Below are 16,615 nucleotides of genomic sequence, written 5' to 3' on the forward strand. Positions count from 1 at the left end.
CCGTGTCCCATTTTATAAAGAAGAGCTCAGAGGTTGTGCAACTGGAGTACCGAGCAGCCTTTAGAAACAACTTTTTGTGATTTCAAAGCCCTGCTTTTCCAACAGCCGCTGACATCACCCACAGCCAGGAGCCTCCTCCGGAGGTGCTGGCGTGTCCACGCACACAGTGGGACAGACAGCTGTGGCCCAGGCCTGCCTTGCAGTGCCGTCCTGCCCCACCCGTGAGAAGGGTGAGCGGCTGAGAGTCAGCAAGGGCTTGGGGAGGCCTCTGTGCATGAAAGCTGGTATCCCAGAGTTATTGATATACTGTTAAGTGAGGGATGCTTTACTTGTAGGAAATCATTTACAGGAACGACCAACTTAGTACCGTGATGAGCTCGTAAGATGACCTATCCTTGAAGTGGTTCCTATACCGCACGTGCACGCGCATGTGTGTGTGTGCGTGCGCGCATATATGCACACATATATGATTCATCAGGTTTTTACATTTATAAATGTTTGTGTTTCATATTGGGGGAACATTGACTCCAAATTTTCGCTCATCTCGTAGTCTCACTCTCCCAGTCACAGCTTAGGGGGCAGGAGGGAGCTTATCTGAGCTCTGCCCACTCACCAGGTGTGCGCTCAGATCCAGGAAGCCCTCTGATGCCCTGATCTCCACAGCAGTGGAAGCCTTTGCGCTGTATTTTTTTCCCATGAGACACACCAAGATTGTTAGATTGCTTGTCCCACACCCTCGGTGCGCCTGCTGACCTTGGGGTAGCCGTTCCCAGAGAGAAGTGAACAGGCAGCTGAGGTGATCATTGCAGTTCTGGTTCTCTCCTCCCTGCCCCGACGAAGGACACTTGGAGAACGTCCAGAAAAGCAGCAAGGATCAGCAGTGGTTTGAGCTTCGACTCTGAAACCCAGCATCCAAGAGAGCTGCTGTGACTAGCTGTGTGACCTCGCTTTAGCATACCGTCTCTCCCTCTCCTCCGTCTCCGAGTCTGCGGTAATGAACCCCACACCATCCCTGGTGTCTGCGTCCCCGGGACCTGCGAGAACTAATGAGCTGGGCGGTCAGATGCTCCTCGTCCGAGTCTTGGACTGCAGGGCCTCTCGTAGGAAAGCTTGTGGTCAAGTGTGTCTTTGTGAGTGTGGTTTCTTTCAGGTCCTCACTTTATTATCCTTTCTTAAACACACATGCCCATAATATTGCTTCATATCAAACATTTGTACCTGTTTCTCTGATATTGTGCATATTTATGAAGTTTCACTGAGTTGTTATGAAGCACTCAGGACTGTACATCTAACAGAAAGCTAAACTAGCAAACTACTACTCACCCATTGGTTTATCTGGGTCAGGAAGATCCCCTGGAGAAGGAAATGGCAGCCCACTCCAGTCTTCTTGCCTGTAAAATTCCAGGGACAGAGGAGCCTGGAGGGCTGCAGAACATAGGGGTCAAAATAATGTTGGCACACAACTTAGTGACTGAATAAATGGCTTATCTGAAATATTGTGTCATCCTGCCACCCTTAAAAATGTAACAGTTAATACAGAGTTTCAAGTTTAAAGCACAGTTTTGTTGTACCAAATAAGCATCATGTCAAATAAATGAAATTTCATTAAAGGATCTATTCTAGATCTACATCTAGATTAAGTTTAAAAAATTAAACTTAAGCTCCAGAATAAAATATCCAAAACTCTTATTTTAGAGATGGAAATACAAATACAATATAAATGAGAAAGTCATCTTTACAGTTATAGATTTAATTAGCAGTTGTTTTATTACATATCTTCCATATAAATGGAAAATGATTTCAACTAAGAGGCTGTCATTTTCAGTAATTATTGTTGGGAGAGTTGATTTCTTGCTTCCTGTAAAGAGTGTGTGTGTGTGTACACACGTGTGTGCACATGTGTTCATGTGTATCTGTCTCCTCACTGGATAAAGTTTCTTGTTTTCCTCACTCAGTCGTGTCCTACTCTTTGCGACCCCGTGGACTGTAGCCCGCCAGGCTCCTCTGCCCATGGAATTCTCCAGGCAAGAATACTGGAGTGGGTTGCCATGTCCTCCTCCAGGGGATCTCTCCGATCCAGGACCCGTGTGTCCTGCATTGCAGGCAGATTCCTTACCACTGGGCCACGAGGAAAGCCCCTGTCAGTGAATGTGACACTTTTTCTTTCCACAACCTATTAGTCTTCCCGTTCTTTCAGCCCGAGGGATTGTGTACCTGCGTCCAGGACCCCGCGTTTACCACGTGTTCCAGGTGCTACCCATCGCTCATGCTACCTCCTCCTCGCCGTCTTTACCAGCTTGGCGGCCGCAGATAATCACGGCATCTCACAGCTCTGCTTTTTCCTCACGGGTGAACGAGGGTGGCGGCGCCTGTCTCAGGAGAGGACCTGAGATGTGAGAAAACACACAGGCCTGGTCTTGGTTCCCAGCAAGGTCAGGGACGGGCTTGCAAAGGGCCCTCAGCACACCGCACGGTCGCGCTCCTTCCCAGACGGTGTTCACAGACGGCAGGGCCCTTTGGCCTGGCAGCAGACTGGTGACGGCCCTTCCCCCGGCGCGAGCCCCTCCCCATCTCCAGGAGGCAGGCGTGGGCATGGGCTGGTGAGCCCCGCGTGCGCGCAGAGGGCGGGGTGCGGGGCGGTGAGCCCCGCGTGCGCGCAGAGGGCGGGGGGGGGGGGGGTGAGCCCCGCGTGCGCGCAGGCGCACAGAGACTGTGTGTCGTCACGTGACGTGCCACACGCTGGGCCGGGCTGCCGTGACGGGCGCGTGGGTTGCGTGCGAGCGTTGACTGGGGCGGGGGCGTGCCCGGGTCCGAGGCCTGGTCCACACTGGAGCGCCTTCGAGGGCTGGCTGGGGGGCGGGGGTTGAGGGCCGGAATGGGAGAAGCAGGTGAAGCCGGAGGGCGTTTAAGGAGCCAGCACGCGGCTCTGGGGGCCCAGAAGGGAACCCAGGCCACAGCAGGAACTTGGCAGCCTCGGAGACGAAGCCCTGGACGCGGCCTCGCGCCGGTCTGGTGCAGACAGGCTGCGGGCCTCCTGACGTCTGATGCTGTTCCCCACCAGCGTGCACCAAGAAAGAGGCGCGATGGGAGGAGTGTTGGTTTGTTTCTCCTCCTCGGCAGCCACCTCGCCTGTGCCCCCAGCCCCACGGCGACGAGGGTCGTACCGCTGTCCTGAGCCTGTTCCTCTGGGGGCCATGCTCGAGCCCTGGCCATCACAGCGCAGAGCCCAGGACAGGCTGCCCGCGGCTCTGGGCAAGCAAGCGCACGCTGGCCGCGGGAGGCTGAGCTCCGCTCCTAATCTCTATAAGCCTCCTTTTCCTCTCCTGGAAAATTAGAATCATCTTGTCTCCACTCATCAGGAGTGGATGTCCTTTCCTTTATTCAAATAGAGACAAAGGCGGGCGGGGCAGCTTGAGGCTGGGCGGGAAGGGCCTGCCACACAGGCCAGCGATGCGCTGGGCTGGCGACCAACCCCCGCCCAGGACAGCCCAGCCCAGCACTGGGCCCGGCAGATGGCACTGCCCGCCGCGGCCTGCCCGCCGCGGCCGGCCCGCCGCGCACCTCACGAGGGCTGCTTCTTCCCCTGGGCATCCGCGCCAGGCGGCTCATGCCTGGGCTGGGGCAGGGGGTCTCTGGGAAGGACAGGGGGGAAACCTGATACCCTGTGTGAGTGTGTGAGAATTTTTTCTTTCTTATAAACCTGACACATGCCTTACACACAAGCCGCTCTGCCCTCCTTGCCCAAGCCGGCCCAAGGCCGCCCTCTCCTCCCCACATGTCGGGTCATGTGTCTGAGCAGGCAGCAAGGGATGGAGGAGGCAGGGGACCCAGTGGAGGGCGGGGGGCCCCTGAGGGGGCGGGGGCAGCACACACCTGGTCAGCCACTCCGGTGAGACTGTCACACCAGACGTCCCCCCACCCCACCCCGGCCCCCGCCCCGCCCAAGCGTTTCTTCTCCTGGGGATGGAATGGTTCTTCTGGAGAAAGCAATCTGCAGTCAGGGGCTTGGGAATTAGGATTCAGAAGCTTGGAATTGGAGCTCAGCTGCCGGTGGAAAATACACTGTGAATGTTTTATTCAGCAATGCATATATAAGGTTGAGTAGAATGCAAACACATAAATCACTTAAACAATAGCCGTTAAAAGCTGCCTCCCAGCATTTCAGAACCCGCTGCCCAATCGCTGGCGAAGTCCTCTGTTGCCACCTGCTGCTGGAGCGTGTTATTACACTGCCAGGTCTCACTGGCTGTCCTGGGCCTCTGCGTTCACTCCCTGGGGCACGGGATTTTCCTGGGCTGAGGCGTGTTGAGGGTTGCACAAGGGACTGCAGCACCTTCAGAACTCTGGGGTCAGAGCAGAGATGACCGTGTCCTCGCTTGGCTTTTCACCGGGCAGAGGCCTCGTGCTCAGTCATTCCTGGAAGCACAGGGTCCTGTGACCGCAGCGGTCTGCCTCTCACCGCCCGTCACGGTCACCAGTGTATTACAGCCGAGAAGCAGGAAGGGTCAGTGTCTCAGCAGTGACACCTGCCCGCAAGTCAGCACGGGCTCTGTGACCCCGGGTGGAGGCCCCTTGCCCCGCAGCGGTCACTTTATCCCCTGTGTCAGCCAGAGGAGAAGGCTACTGGGTCAGTGTCTGACCGCTGTCCACAATGGCCCCTGTGTCCTGAGAGGCACCGCAGTCAGCTCCACTGCGGGAGATCTGCAGCACAGCCTGGGGCCTCGGAGCACTCGACTGTCTCAGGTGCTGCCTCAGCCTCCCCGTGGGCCTTCTGGACCTGCAGGGGCACTGCTGAGGTCTCCCTGCCCTGAGACAGCACACGGGGCATCTCAGCTCCTTGAAGTCTCACAGAGCGCTGAATGGCTAAGACTGCCGGGGCAGCCGCGCGGTGATCCAGGCTGGAGCAGGGAGACGGGCAGCGGGGCGGTGATCCAGGCTGGGGCAGGGAGACGGGCAACAACTCGGTGATCCAGGCTGGGGCAGGGAGACGGACAGCCGCGCAGTGATCCAGGCTGGGGCAGGGAGACGGGGGCCACACGGTGATCCAGGCTCGGGCAGGGAGACAGGCAGGCGCGCGGTGATCCAGGCTCGGGCAGAGAGATGGGGGCCACAGGGTGATCCAGGCTGGGGCAGGGAGACGGCCAGCCACGCAGTGATCCAGGCTGGGGCAGAGAGATGGGGGCCACACGGTGATCCAGGCTGGGGCAGGGAGACGGGCAGCCGCGCGGTGATCCAGGCTGGGGCAGGGAGACGGGCAGCGGGGCAGTGATCCAGGCTGGGGCAGGGAGACGGGCAGCAGGGCAGTGATCCAGGCTAAGGCAGGAAGACGGGCAGCGGGGTGGTGATCCAGGCTGGGGCAGGGAGATGGGCAGCTGCTGGACCACGGGCTGCACGGCGGTGAGGCGGGCAGGCACAGGGCTGCGACCGCATCCTCTTTCCAGGCTGAGTCGCTGCGGTGTCCCCAGCTCTCGACATCAGGCATGACTGTGAGCTCGGAAAGATGCTGTCAGTTAACATCATCTCTTTGAAGAACGGTGAGGTCATGGAGGGAAAACCATGTTTCACATGGGCAGGGAAAAACTACAAAGCAGGTGGGGTTTCCCTTGAACCGTTAACCTGCAGAAGGGAGAGTGGAGCCTTGGGTAGAACAGACATGAGACTTGTCCTTTTAATAGAAAATGTGGAGCTGCGAGGACCCTGGGTTGCAGCCCCCCCATCCCCCGTCTCTCCCGTTCCTGCAAAGGACCTGGGCCCTGGGACAGTCTTGTTTTCAATCCCACAAATGTGAAAAATGGTCAGTTACTTTATATAAAGTATAGATTTTCCAGACATGAAAACTCTAGATGCAAAAACTGGAAAGTTCGAAATAAAACTCTGGTAAGATACATGTTACAAAGCTTACCATTTAAACTGTTTTTAAGTACACCATGTTAGAATTGTAACAGGCTCTTACTGACTGAATAAGAACCTAAGAAGCAAGGAAGCAGGAGGCCTCGCATGCCCACGGGTGCAGAGCCTGTTGACACGCCAGGGGCTGCTCCTCCGCCAAGCCCGTGGTCCGAGAGGAGCCTCGGCCACGCACTCTGAATACCCGGAACAGCCTGGAGCCTTGCTTCTCTGAGAAACGGCAGGCAGGCGTCCTGCAAGACTGAAGCTTGTGTGGTTTGGACGTATGTATCATGTGCTTATAAATTCCCCCTCCCCCCACACCTTTTAAAATTTCGTCAAATTTTAAACTTTATTTTTTTTAAAAAAGGTGTAATATTAAACATCATTACATCAAAAGTATGAAAAAAACGGTAAAGAGGTACTGTTTTAAAAGCAAACACTCACTTTTACGTAACTCCTCGGCCCCCAGCACTGGCTGTGGTTTCTGTAAATACAGCGTGACCTGTGCTGTGAATTGAACTTGGTTTCTGTAGCCTTACTTGGAAGTGTCTTGTTGATCGAAGCTGTAGCCGTGATGCAGTAGCCCCGTTTATGGAGTCGTGCTGACAGGGTGGGTTGAACTTTGCTTTTCCCCGGACCTCGGGCTCGGGCCGGGAGCCCGATGAGTCAGAGCTCTCAGCTTGGCAGCTGCACCATTGAGAGCAGCCTTCCCCCGGCTCCCGCCAGCCCAGACCTCTGTCCTCTCACCCTGCAGTAGCACAGACTTTCACACCTGTTGCCCGGGAGTGTTAGCAAAGCAGGAGGGCCCGTTCTGGGAATTAAGCGCCCAGTGTAAATGCCTGGAGCCTAGTAGGGGTTCGGTGAACATTAATACCACTCTTCTTCGGGGATTAAATTCTTAGGCTTTATCTCTAGCAACCACGGAATTTGAAAAAGTTAAGATGGATAGAAGTTAAGATGGATGGTGGCGATGGCTACACAAAAATGTGAACAAATTTAATGCCGCAGAACTGTACGTTTTAAAATGGCTCAAATGGCATATTTATTTTGTGCATATTTTACCACCGTAAAAAAAGAAAGTATTGGGTTTGTTTCAAATTCTAGAGCTGGGAAGCTTTTCTGAATGGAGTCAGCAGGAAAACTTAAAAGAAAGTCCTTGTCTTTGAAGGAGACATGACTCGCGGCACCGAGAGTGGACCCCACCTGGGGAGGTGATTCCAATGCCCGGAAAGCACACTCTGCTGGTGGGCACGCAGCTCACAGTCCCGGGAGGCAGTTAGCTCAGAGAGGGCAGTGAGGAGCAGAGAAGAGGGTCCCTGAACAAACAGACATCTGCTTCCATCTGCAGCCAGTGCTAGTTTGCAATGGCTGTGATTTTTTTGTTTGTTTCTTGTTTCCTTATTACAGTTTGATTTGCAAATAAAAGTTGTGTATATTTAAGCGTATGACATGATGTTTTCATACTCGCACACATTCTGAGATGATTTTCACAGCCAACCTGATTGAAACCCTACCCGCAAACAGCCCCCTCTGTGTGTGTGGTGAGAGCACTGAGATTTGGTCTTAGCGGGTTGCAAGCATGCAGAACACCCTTGTGAACTGGAGCCGCCATTAGATGGACACCCTTAGGTCTCCACACCGGTCTCGTCTTATCAGTCAGCGTTCATACCTTTCGATCAGTATCCACGTCCCCTCCCCGTTCACCCTAGTAAACACCGTTCATCCTAGCACTCCATGAGTTTGGATTTTCTTCTTTTTATTTCTACATACACATGAGATCATGCAATATTGTCTTTTGTGTCTGTCCCAGCCCAGTGTCCTACGGGTCCATTCATGTTTTCACAGATGGAGGGATCTTCTCTCTGTGGGTGAGTAATATTGCTCTGTGTGTCCGTGCATGCGCATATACACGGCATTCTCTATTATCCATTGGTCTTTCAACAAACACTGGTTGCTTCTATATCTTGTCTATCAGAAGTAACGCTGCACTGACTGGGCATGCAGAAATCTCTTCAAGGGACTGGTTTCATTTCCCTTGGGCATATACCCAGAAATGGGAATGCTGGATCAGATTTTTAATTTTTTTGGAATCTCCGTACTGATTTTCATGATACCTATACCAGTTTATTATTAATTTTGTCTTACAGGAAAATATGAACAAATACAAAAGTAGAAAGAACAGTATAATGAGCTCCGAGTACCCATCACCCTTCACCCTCCTCTCGTAATTACATCTTCATGGCCAATGGCATTCTATGCATATGCCCACCCATGTTATTTGAGAAAATGTATGTTTTATGTGAAACTATTTTAGTGCATACTTGGAAAGATAGATTATTTTGTGAAATATAACTACAATACCATTATTATAATGAACATACTAACAATAATTTCTTAATATCATGAAGTATGTGCATTCAGTTGCTCAGCCATGTCCAGCTCTGACCCCATGGACTGTAGCCCAGCAGGCGCCTCTGTCCATGGGATTTTCCAGGCAAAAGTACTGCACTGTGTTGCCACTTTCTTCTCTATCATCAAATATACAGTGTTTAAATTTTCAGATTATCTCACAAATATAATTTTCTTAACTTTGTATATTTGACCTAGGATGAAAATAAGGTTTTGGATAATATGTCTCCTATCTGTGGGTTCACCATATCGTCCCCCACACACTCTTGTTTTCCCTTGTCGTTTGCTGAAGAAGTTCTAGTGTCTGAGTTTTGCTGGTTGCATCTTTATTTTGTCATTTATTGTATACAAAAATTGATAGTTGGATCTTAACCAGCTGGGTACTTATGCTTGGCTAGATGCTAGACTCACCTGGGAAGCTTTAAAAAATTTCTAGCGTGTGTTGAAATAGTTGGGTGGTTTCTAGATGAAGTTAAACATAAAATCACCTCATCCCCCAGCACTTCCACTCCTGAAGAACTGAAGCAGTTATTTAAACAGAATCTTGTGCAAAAATGTTCATAGCAGCACTGTTCACAACAGCCAGAGGTCCAGACAGCCCAAGTGTCCTTCAACTGAAGAAGGGCTGGACACACTAGGACGTGTGCATGCAGCAGAAATCAGCCTTGAGATCTGCAAGTTCCTGATCATGCTTGGAGAACATCACGCCAGTGAAAGAAGCCTGGCACAAAGCCACACGCTGTACAGTTCCGTCTCTAGGAAATAATTCAAGATAAGGAAACCCGGAGAGACACGAGTAAATCCATGGGGCCGGGGCGGGAGGGGGGTGACTGCTGGGGGTGCGAGGCTTCCTTGGGGCGGGGTTGGGGGCTGACAAGGTCCTGGGCTGGGCGGTCCAGGGTTGGTTACAGCATGTAACTGTCACTAATGCCAGCAGATTGGCTCCTCTGAAGGGGTTCAAGCGGAGATTTATGTTGCGTCTTTCACCACAGCTGTGTGCCAAGTGTGACCCGTAAGCCACGCCCGAGGCCGGGGCCGGGCACTTTCCAGGAGCCCGGGGGCAGGAGGCCAAGCGGCGCTGCCCGCTGACCCCTCAGGGACGGGAGGGGGCTTCCTCCCTCCGCCCCCAGTCCTGGTGGTTCCTGCTGCCCTCGGGCCTGTGGACGCTCAGCAGGGCCAGCCCCCTGCCCCGGTCAGGAAGGAAATTGCCGTTTCCTAGTGAGACTCACCTCCCCCAAAGAGGGCTCGCAGCGGCCTTGGCAGGCCCGTCTGCTCTCAGCCAGCGTGCTGTCCTGGCAAAATCAGAACAGACTCAGAAACACGGGCGGGGTCTTGTTGCTCCTCATGGAGCATCACAAAGCGAAGTTCTCCGTGGGACCCAGGGCTGCCTGTGGGTTCCCTGCTCAGCTTCATCAGCTAACACCCCACCCACCCCCTCCTGGAAACGCCTGTGGCTGCGGGGTGCTCCTGCCGCAGGCCCACAGCTAGAGCTCTCTCCACCTGCCTCAGCCTCTGCAGCCTGGCCTGATGGGCCATGGGCGCTTCTGTTTGACTAACACGGGGCTTCTGCTTAAAGTATTAATTACAGGGGACAGAAACACTTTCAGAGGATGTGTGCTAGAGTACAAAGATGATGGAGTTTGGTCTTCCCAGATCCCTTCTCACCTTTCCAGGCCCATCTCCAACCCAGGAGCTGGCCGCCTTCTTCCTCCCTCTGTTCCTTGACCCTTGAGAGGCTTACTTAGCTCTGATAAAGTAGCGAGGTGTTGTTATGGATATATATATTTGGAAAGGCCATAGGTTTTGGAGTCAGAAGACCTGGCTGGGTTGGGCTATGTCAGCTCCATAATTTGTGTACCAGTTGTGACAGTGTAGGCAGGTCATTAAATTCTTCTGATTCCTTTTATTCATCCAAAAGATGTATGTGTCATGTAGAGATAGGATATTTGTAAAAATTAAGGGAGAAACTAAAAAGACATTTTTAATCAAATTAAAAAGATGGTTTATCCTTGGAAGGAAAGCTATGAAAACCCTAGACAGCATGTTAAAAAGCAGAGACATCACATTGCCAACAAGGGTCCATCTAGCCAAAGCTATGGTTTTCCAGTGGTCATGTATGGATGTGAGAGTTGGACCGTAAAGAAGGCTGAGCGCCAAAGAATTGATGCTTTTGAATTGTGGTGTTGGTGAAGACTCTTGAGAGTCCCTTGGACTGTAAGGACATCCAACCCGTCAATCCTAAAGGAAATCAATCCTGAATATTCATTGGAAGGACCGATGCTGAAGCTCCAGTACTTTGGCCACCTGATGCAAAGAGCTGGCTCATTGGAAAAGACCCTGATGCTGGGAAAGATTGAAGGCAGGAGGAGAAGGGGACAACAGAGGATGAGATGGTTGGATGGCATCACCGACTCAATGGACATGAGTTTGAAAAAATTCCGGGAGATAGTGAGGGACAGGGAATCCTGTGGTATTGGAATCCATGGGGTCACGAAGAGTCAGACATAACTTAATGACTGAACAGTAACAAAAGGAAGAAGCTAAGCAATTACACCACTCAGCCTGGTACCTGCCCAGTAAACGTGACTTTCCTAACGATGGATTGCTCAGCAGGTGAAGCAGATCAGAGGTTGGGGGGCGGAGGGGGAGGGCTGGGGGGGGGGGGGGGGGGAGGCAGAAATGCCCCTGTCCTCACCCTGGGGGTGTCCTGAAAGCCACAGTCATAGAAGCCTTCTTGGGGTGAAATCATGTCGGAATCCCCCACCTGTTGGTCAGTACTGGCCTGCCCCCTGGGGACCCAGGATTACACGAAGAAAAAGCTGTGAGTTTAGGGCAGAGTTGTGAAGCCAGGACAGGGGATGGTTACCTCTCAATTTATGATTTGTATTGTGCTTTTTCTTTTTCACTCAAATTGTATTCTCCAGGTCATTAAATATTCTTCTGCAATGTCATTTTTAATGATTGCACATTGAGGATATGCTCTAAGATAAAGTGAAGGGCAACTCTGGCAACTAAATCAAAAGTCTAATCGAGAGTAAATTAACCTGAGAAATGCAAGACTTTTTAGGATTTTCTTTGGCCAAGTCCTTGAGTGTCTGGCTCTATTTTGTTTTGGAGGAATATCAGAATTTCCCACTGTAACCTTGTTTTTATGAATTTGGGGTGTTTGTCTTCCAGTGTCCACTGCAGTGTTCTTTTCAGCCTGTCTTGGGGGTGGAGGGAGACAGAAGGGAGCCCCGTTAATCAGGTGTGCCAGGGTGCATCCACCCCGGGGTGTTTCCGGAGGCTCCCGGCGCTGGGAAGGTGTGGCCATGGCTGACAGCCGGTGCCCATGGCCCGGCGTCTCACACAGCAGTGCCGGCAGGGCGGGCGCTGAGAGGGACAGAGGGGCCGGGGGGCGTGTGTGCCCTGACCCGGGGTGCTGAGCGTGAGAGGCGCGCTGTGGGGCGTGGGCACGCTGCTTCCTCCTCCTCCTGTGTCTAGACGCTGTCGCCACCATTTCTCACGGGAAGCAAGGTGGGCCCGAGCCCCCAGGCGTGGCGTCCACCTGGGTGTGGGGGGTGGAGAGACCGCCCCGGGGGCTGGGTCTCGGGGGCAGTGCCCGGGGCGGGGGTGGAGAGGGTGGGTGCTCACCCTTTTCTCTGCGGGCACCTGCTCACACCCGGCCGATCACGCCCACGCTGGGCCGGCTGCCAGGAGGTGGGCCCGCTCACAGCCCGAGCCTTCCACCCGGCCGCGCGCTCTGGGTTGCCGTGACCCCGCCTCCGGATCCGCTGCGTGCCTCGCTCTGGACGTTGTGAGTGTGCTGGTGCGGCCGTCTCAGGTGTCGCCGCCCCGCACCGCAAACCCAGAGTCAGGGACTGGTGACCAAGCGGAGCAGCGCGCGCCCGCGCCCCGTGCAGCCCTTGTCGTCCAGTGAGGTCCAGTGAGGCGCAGGGCACGGCCCGGCGGCAGGCCTCCGGAAGCCAGCCGTTGCCCACTCAGTACTGGTCTTTTTCTCTGAGCTTTTCATGTTTGTCTAAAGCACCTCTGTAACCCAAATCGGCTCACACTGACCCTGAAGAGGGGTGGGGATGGCAGAACGCAGAGCGGCCTGACTGTCCAAGGACGCACGCGGACAGCGTTCCCCAGGCGGGGATAAAGGCTCCGCGGAGCCCGCTGGCCCCAGCCGCAGGTCACCTCCCCTCGTGGCGATGCTCGCGCTGCCGGCCTGCTGGCCTGGGGCCCGCATGCAGGCCCGAGGGGCGGCAGCGTGAGCGCTGACGGGCTTCTCTCCGGCGGTTTGCCGGGCTCCTGCGGTCACCACCCTGGGTAGGGGCCAGCTCTCGCACTGACGGGATCCTGGGTTCTGCCCGCTCCCAAGAGGGCCTGGTGAAGCCCCCCGCCCCAGCAGCACTTCCAGCAGCTGCGGGTGCCGACCTGCCACCAGGTGGCTTTCGCCTCACAGAGCTTCCCCACCCACCCCGGGGACTTCGGGCCGCTGGCCAGCAGACAGTCTGTTTCCGGTGTCCCCCGGGGGCCAGCTCTGCGCCCGTCCCTGGGCCGAAGGATACGGGGTGTGGTGGGCACCGGCCAACACGTCTCCTGCTTCACCCGAGCAGCGTTCTCAAGTCTGAACTCTTTGGAGCGTCCCCTGGTTCTTGATTCTGCCCTCTTCTCTGGAGCCCTTCATGGCGCTGAGCGGGACAAGGCACCTCACAGGGCTGCATTTCTTGCGAGAGCACCTAGCCCTGTAGATGCTGGCTCTGAGAAGCAAGTACTGCGTGAACTGTCTGGCGGGGCATCTGTTAGGAGGGTCAGGCTGCGGAAGGGGGCCTTGGGCACACACACTGACCACCGTGAGCCAGGTGGAAAGACGTGTTTGTTCTGCCAAACCTCCAGACCATCCAGAGGGTCAGTTGTCAAGCAAATGCACACTTTTGGGAAAGTAGTTTTGCAAGATCCATCAAGAGCCATAAAAATATTCATATCTATTTACCCAGTAATCCCACTTCTAGAAACCTTTTACAAGAAACATCAGGGATACTATAAAAGGTTTATACATGAGAATGGTAACCCCAAGACTCAGCAAAAACTCTGCAAACATTCATCACATGAGAATGATTAAATTATGCCTCTTCACAGTGCAGTTTTGTCCATTATTAAAAATATCCTTTCAAAGACTACTTCATGACATAAGGATATAAAGTTAAGTTTTTAAAGTTATGATTCCAAATATAAATATTCTGCTTGAATATATATGCATACATTTTAAATGTATAAGTAAATAAAAAGACTAGACCAAAAAAATGCTAAAATATTAATAGCCACATACTCTAAAACAAGTATTGTGGGACAAAAGGAGATCTCTCTAAGGCTCCATGTGGCTTTGTTTAAACTTCAGAAATTTTCAGACTGTCTGTTAATGGCACTTGCCCAGGTGATAGTAACATTGTTTCCACTTATCCTAGGCACACCTTCTTTGCAGTGACCTTTTTTTATCAGTCATCAATTAAAATTCACAGTATGCATTCATATCAATTAGGATTTGGTTTAGTTGTGTATAACAAGAAATGCAAATAACACATTATATTAAAAATATAGAGATTTTTCTCTCACGTAAAAGAAAGTTGGCAATAAGCTAGTTAAGCTGGCTGGTGGCTCCACAGTCATCAAGAACCCAGGCTTCTGCTTCCTGCCTCTCATCTTCAGTGTGATGAAGCAAACTTACCTCCTAGTGCTAGAATGGCTGCAGATGCTCCAGCCATCAGGTTACAGTTACCTCCCTCTTTGTGTCTCCCCTCCCAGACTCTGAGCTTCCTGAGGGCAGGATCAGTCTCAGTCTCCCCCGAGCACAGTCCTGGTACAGGAGGTGCCTGCCACTCATCTGTGTCTTGGCTGGGACTAGGCTGCCCTTCACACCTCCTCCAGGGCTCGTGGGGGCTTTCCCTCAACAAATGCCCCTAAATCATCTCTGCTTCCTTCTCTCATCGTCTCATCAGTGGTCATAGGACTGCAGGACCCAGGGCCACAGCATGCCTGGGTCACCTGCCCTGCCTTTGAGACACATGCCCTTGAAGGTGGCCCAGGTGGGCTGCCGAATGGGGACAGCAGGCTTCACAGCATCGCTCTGGCTGCTGCCGGCTGGGGGCACGTTAGGAGGGAGGGCCGGCCCCTCGGGAGGTGGCAGGAAACCCATTACCCCGCCCGCACTGCGGCACCCATGCGACTGGCCCTGGGCTGTCACACCCTGTAGGTACCAACGGTGTTGTGGGTCCAAAGCAGAGGACTGTGAAGATCTGCTGGGAGCCGCCAGGGCTCTCTTACAGGCGAGGGTGCTGAGGCCAGAGGACAGAGGTGGAGAGTGAGACAGGTGCGTGCAGAGCCAGGCTTTGCCCGGTGTGGATGAGGCTCACTCACGCTTTGCGGTAAAACTCCATCCTGACGGAAGAACCGGTCCTGAGGGCCGGAAATCCTGTGGGTGCGGAGTCGCCGTGCGCAGGGCAGCCTGGGTCTCACCGGCTCAGGATAGCCCGCCACTGGGGCTGTTCCAGGGGCGAGAAGGCATGAATGGCAACCTCCCACTGTCCCCAAAGCGGGGGAACTGGTGTGGGGGGGTACGGTGCCAAGACAGAGAGGAAGCAAAGCCGTGACTGCACTCTGGCCGCAGCACGGCTTCCAGAACGATGCGCGTCTGCACCAGCGCCCTGGGGATGCTCTTTCTGAGTTTCCGCAGCTCACGGAGCCAAGTCCCTGACCTCTGTGTTCTCTTTGCCTCCAGGTCCACATTGGCCAGATGTATTCGACCGACAAGCTTGTCATTGAGAATCAAGAGAAGCCCCGGGCCTAGGAGCCGGGACCAGCCTCCAACAGCAGCGTGGACCACCGGCAGCATCTGTTCTGTTTGCCGTGGGGCCCCTAGCAGACCTCAAGGGGCCCCTGCATCAGCTTTAAATATCCTCACTCTGCCTGCCCTCCAGGAACTGATGAACTGAGCGAAGTGTCCCCTCTTCTGCAGCCTTAGTGACAGAGGTCAGCTGTCGCTGGCTGTCCTCGGTTCAAGCGTCAGGATGAAGAGCTGGAGCGCCTCGAGGGAAGGCGGTGTACAGTGGTGTCTCGTCCACCCCACCCCTCTCTGTGGCTCCGAAGCACCTGTATAAAGCATTTCCAGACGTGTTTCTCAGTCCTTGACAATAAATGAAAGCGTCTCCCTGGCCTTCTCTACCAGACACACGTGTCTTCATGATTAAAGCAATTTTGTTTCCTGGTGGTGGGGGCCCAGCAGGGAGGGTCCAGCCCTGAACTGAGTGGCCCCTTTGCAAAGGCAAGTCCACACATTGGAAGAGATCCAGGGATGAAGGGGAGCAGGGTGCATCCTACCACTGAGACCCGGGCCCAGCGTGACAAGAGAGGTTCCCTGGGTGTGGTCGCTCACCTAGAGACCGGTCCTACAACCCGCTGCTCAGGGTGGTCTCAGGATCACTGACGTCAGCCCCACTGGGGAGCTTGCTAGAAGCACAGAATCTCGAGCCCCACCCCAACCTGTTCTGAATCAGAATCTTCAGTCTGACACACCCTAGGGGACTCCAGTGTACACTGAAACGTGTGCCCCAAAGCTCACTCACTGAGTCAGGGTCACCTGGAGAGACTGGGAGTTTTTAAAAAGAAATTTCTTAGCACTTCGTATTCTGACTTTGATAAGTGACAGACGAGGTACAGTGATTTATTTGTTGTGTTGTTCAGTCGCTCAGTCGTGTCCAATTCTCTGCGACCCTATGTACTGCAGCACGCCAGGCTCCCTGTCCATCACCAAGTCCCAGACTCCACCCAAACTCCCAAACTCATGTCCATTGAGTCAGTGATGCCATCCAACCATCTCATCCTCTGTCGTCCCCTTCTCCTGCCTTCAGTCTTTCCCAGCATCAGAGTCCTTTCCAATGAGTCAGTTCTCATCAGGTGGCCAAAGTATTGGAGTTTCAGCTTCAGCATCAGTTCTTCCAGTGAATATTCAGGACTGATTTCCTTTAGGACTGACTGGTTTGATCTCCCTGCTGTTCAAGAAACTCTCAAGAGTCTTCTCAGCACCACAGTTCAAAAGCATCAATTCTTTGGCGCTCAGCTTTCTTTATGGTCCAGCTCTCACATCCATACATGACTACTGGAAAAACCATAGCTTTGACTGGACTGACCTTTGTCCACGAAGTAATGTGTCTGCTTTTTAATATGCTGTCTAGGTTGGTCATAGCTTTTCTCCCAAGGAGCAATCGTCTTTTAATTTCATGGCTTCAGTAACCATCTGCAGTGATTTTGGAGCCCAAGAAAATAGTCTGTCACTGTT

General features: G+C 53.4%; 1 protein-coding gene across 9 annotated transcripts in view; it reads left to right on the plus strand.

Moving 5' to 3' along the window:
* Nucleotides 1-15,499, plus strand: part of LYRM4 (LYR motif containing 4) — an 85,526-nt gene extending 70,027 nt beyond the window's left edge. For 6 of the 9 annotated variants that reach the window (XR_009693659.1, XR_009693660.1, XR_009693661.1 and 3 more), the window contains one exon: nt 15,059-15,499. Coding sequence is in view for 6 of the 9 variants with exons in the window: in XM_061147697.1 (XP_061003680.1) it covers nt 15,059-15,272 (214 nt within the window). In the remaining 3 variants the exon portion in view is untranslated. Of the gene's footprint in view, nt 1-840; nt 1,413-7,699; nt 7,758-8,798; nt 8,829-15,058 lie in introns of those variants that run through there. The other 3 variants (XM_061147696.1, XM_061147698.1, XM_061147704.1) reach the window with 3 other exon arrangements.
* Nucleotides 15,500-16,615: the final 1,116 nt, after the last annotated feature.

Source organism: Dama dama, chromosome 7 (genome assembly GCF_033118175.1).
Source record: "Dama dama isolate Ldn47 chromosome 7, ASM3311817v1, whole genome shotgun sequence".
Classification (NCBI taxonomy): Eukaryota; Metazoa; Chordata; class Mammalia; order Artiodactyla; family Cervidae; genus Dama; species Dama dama.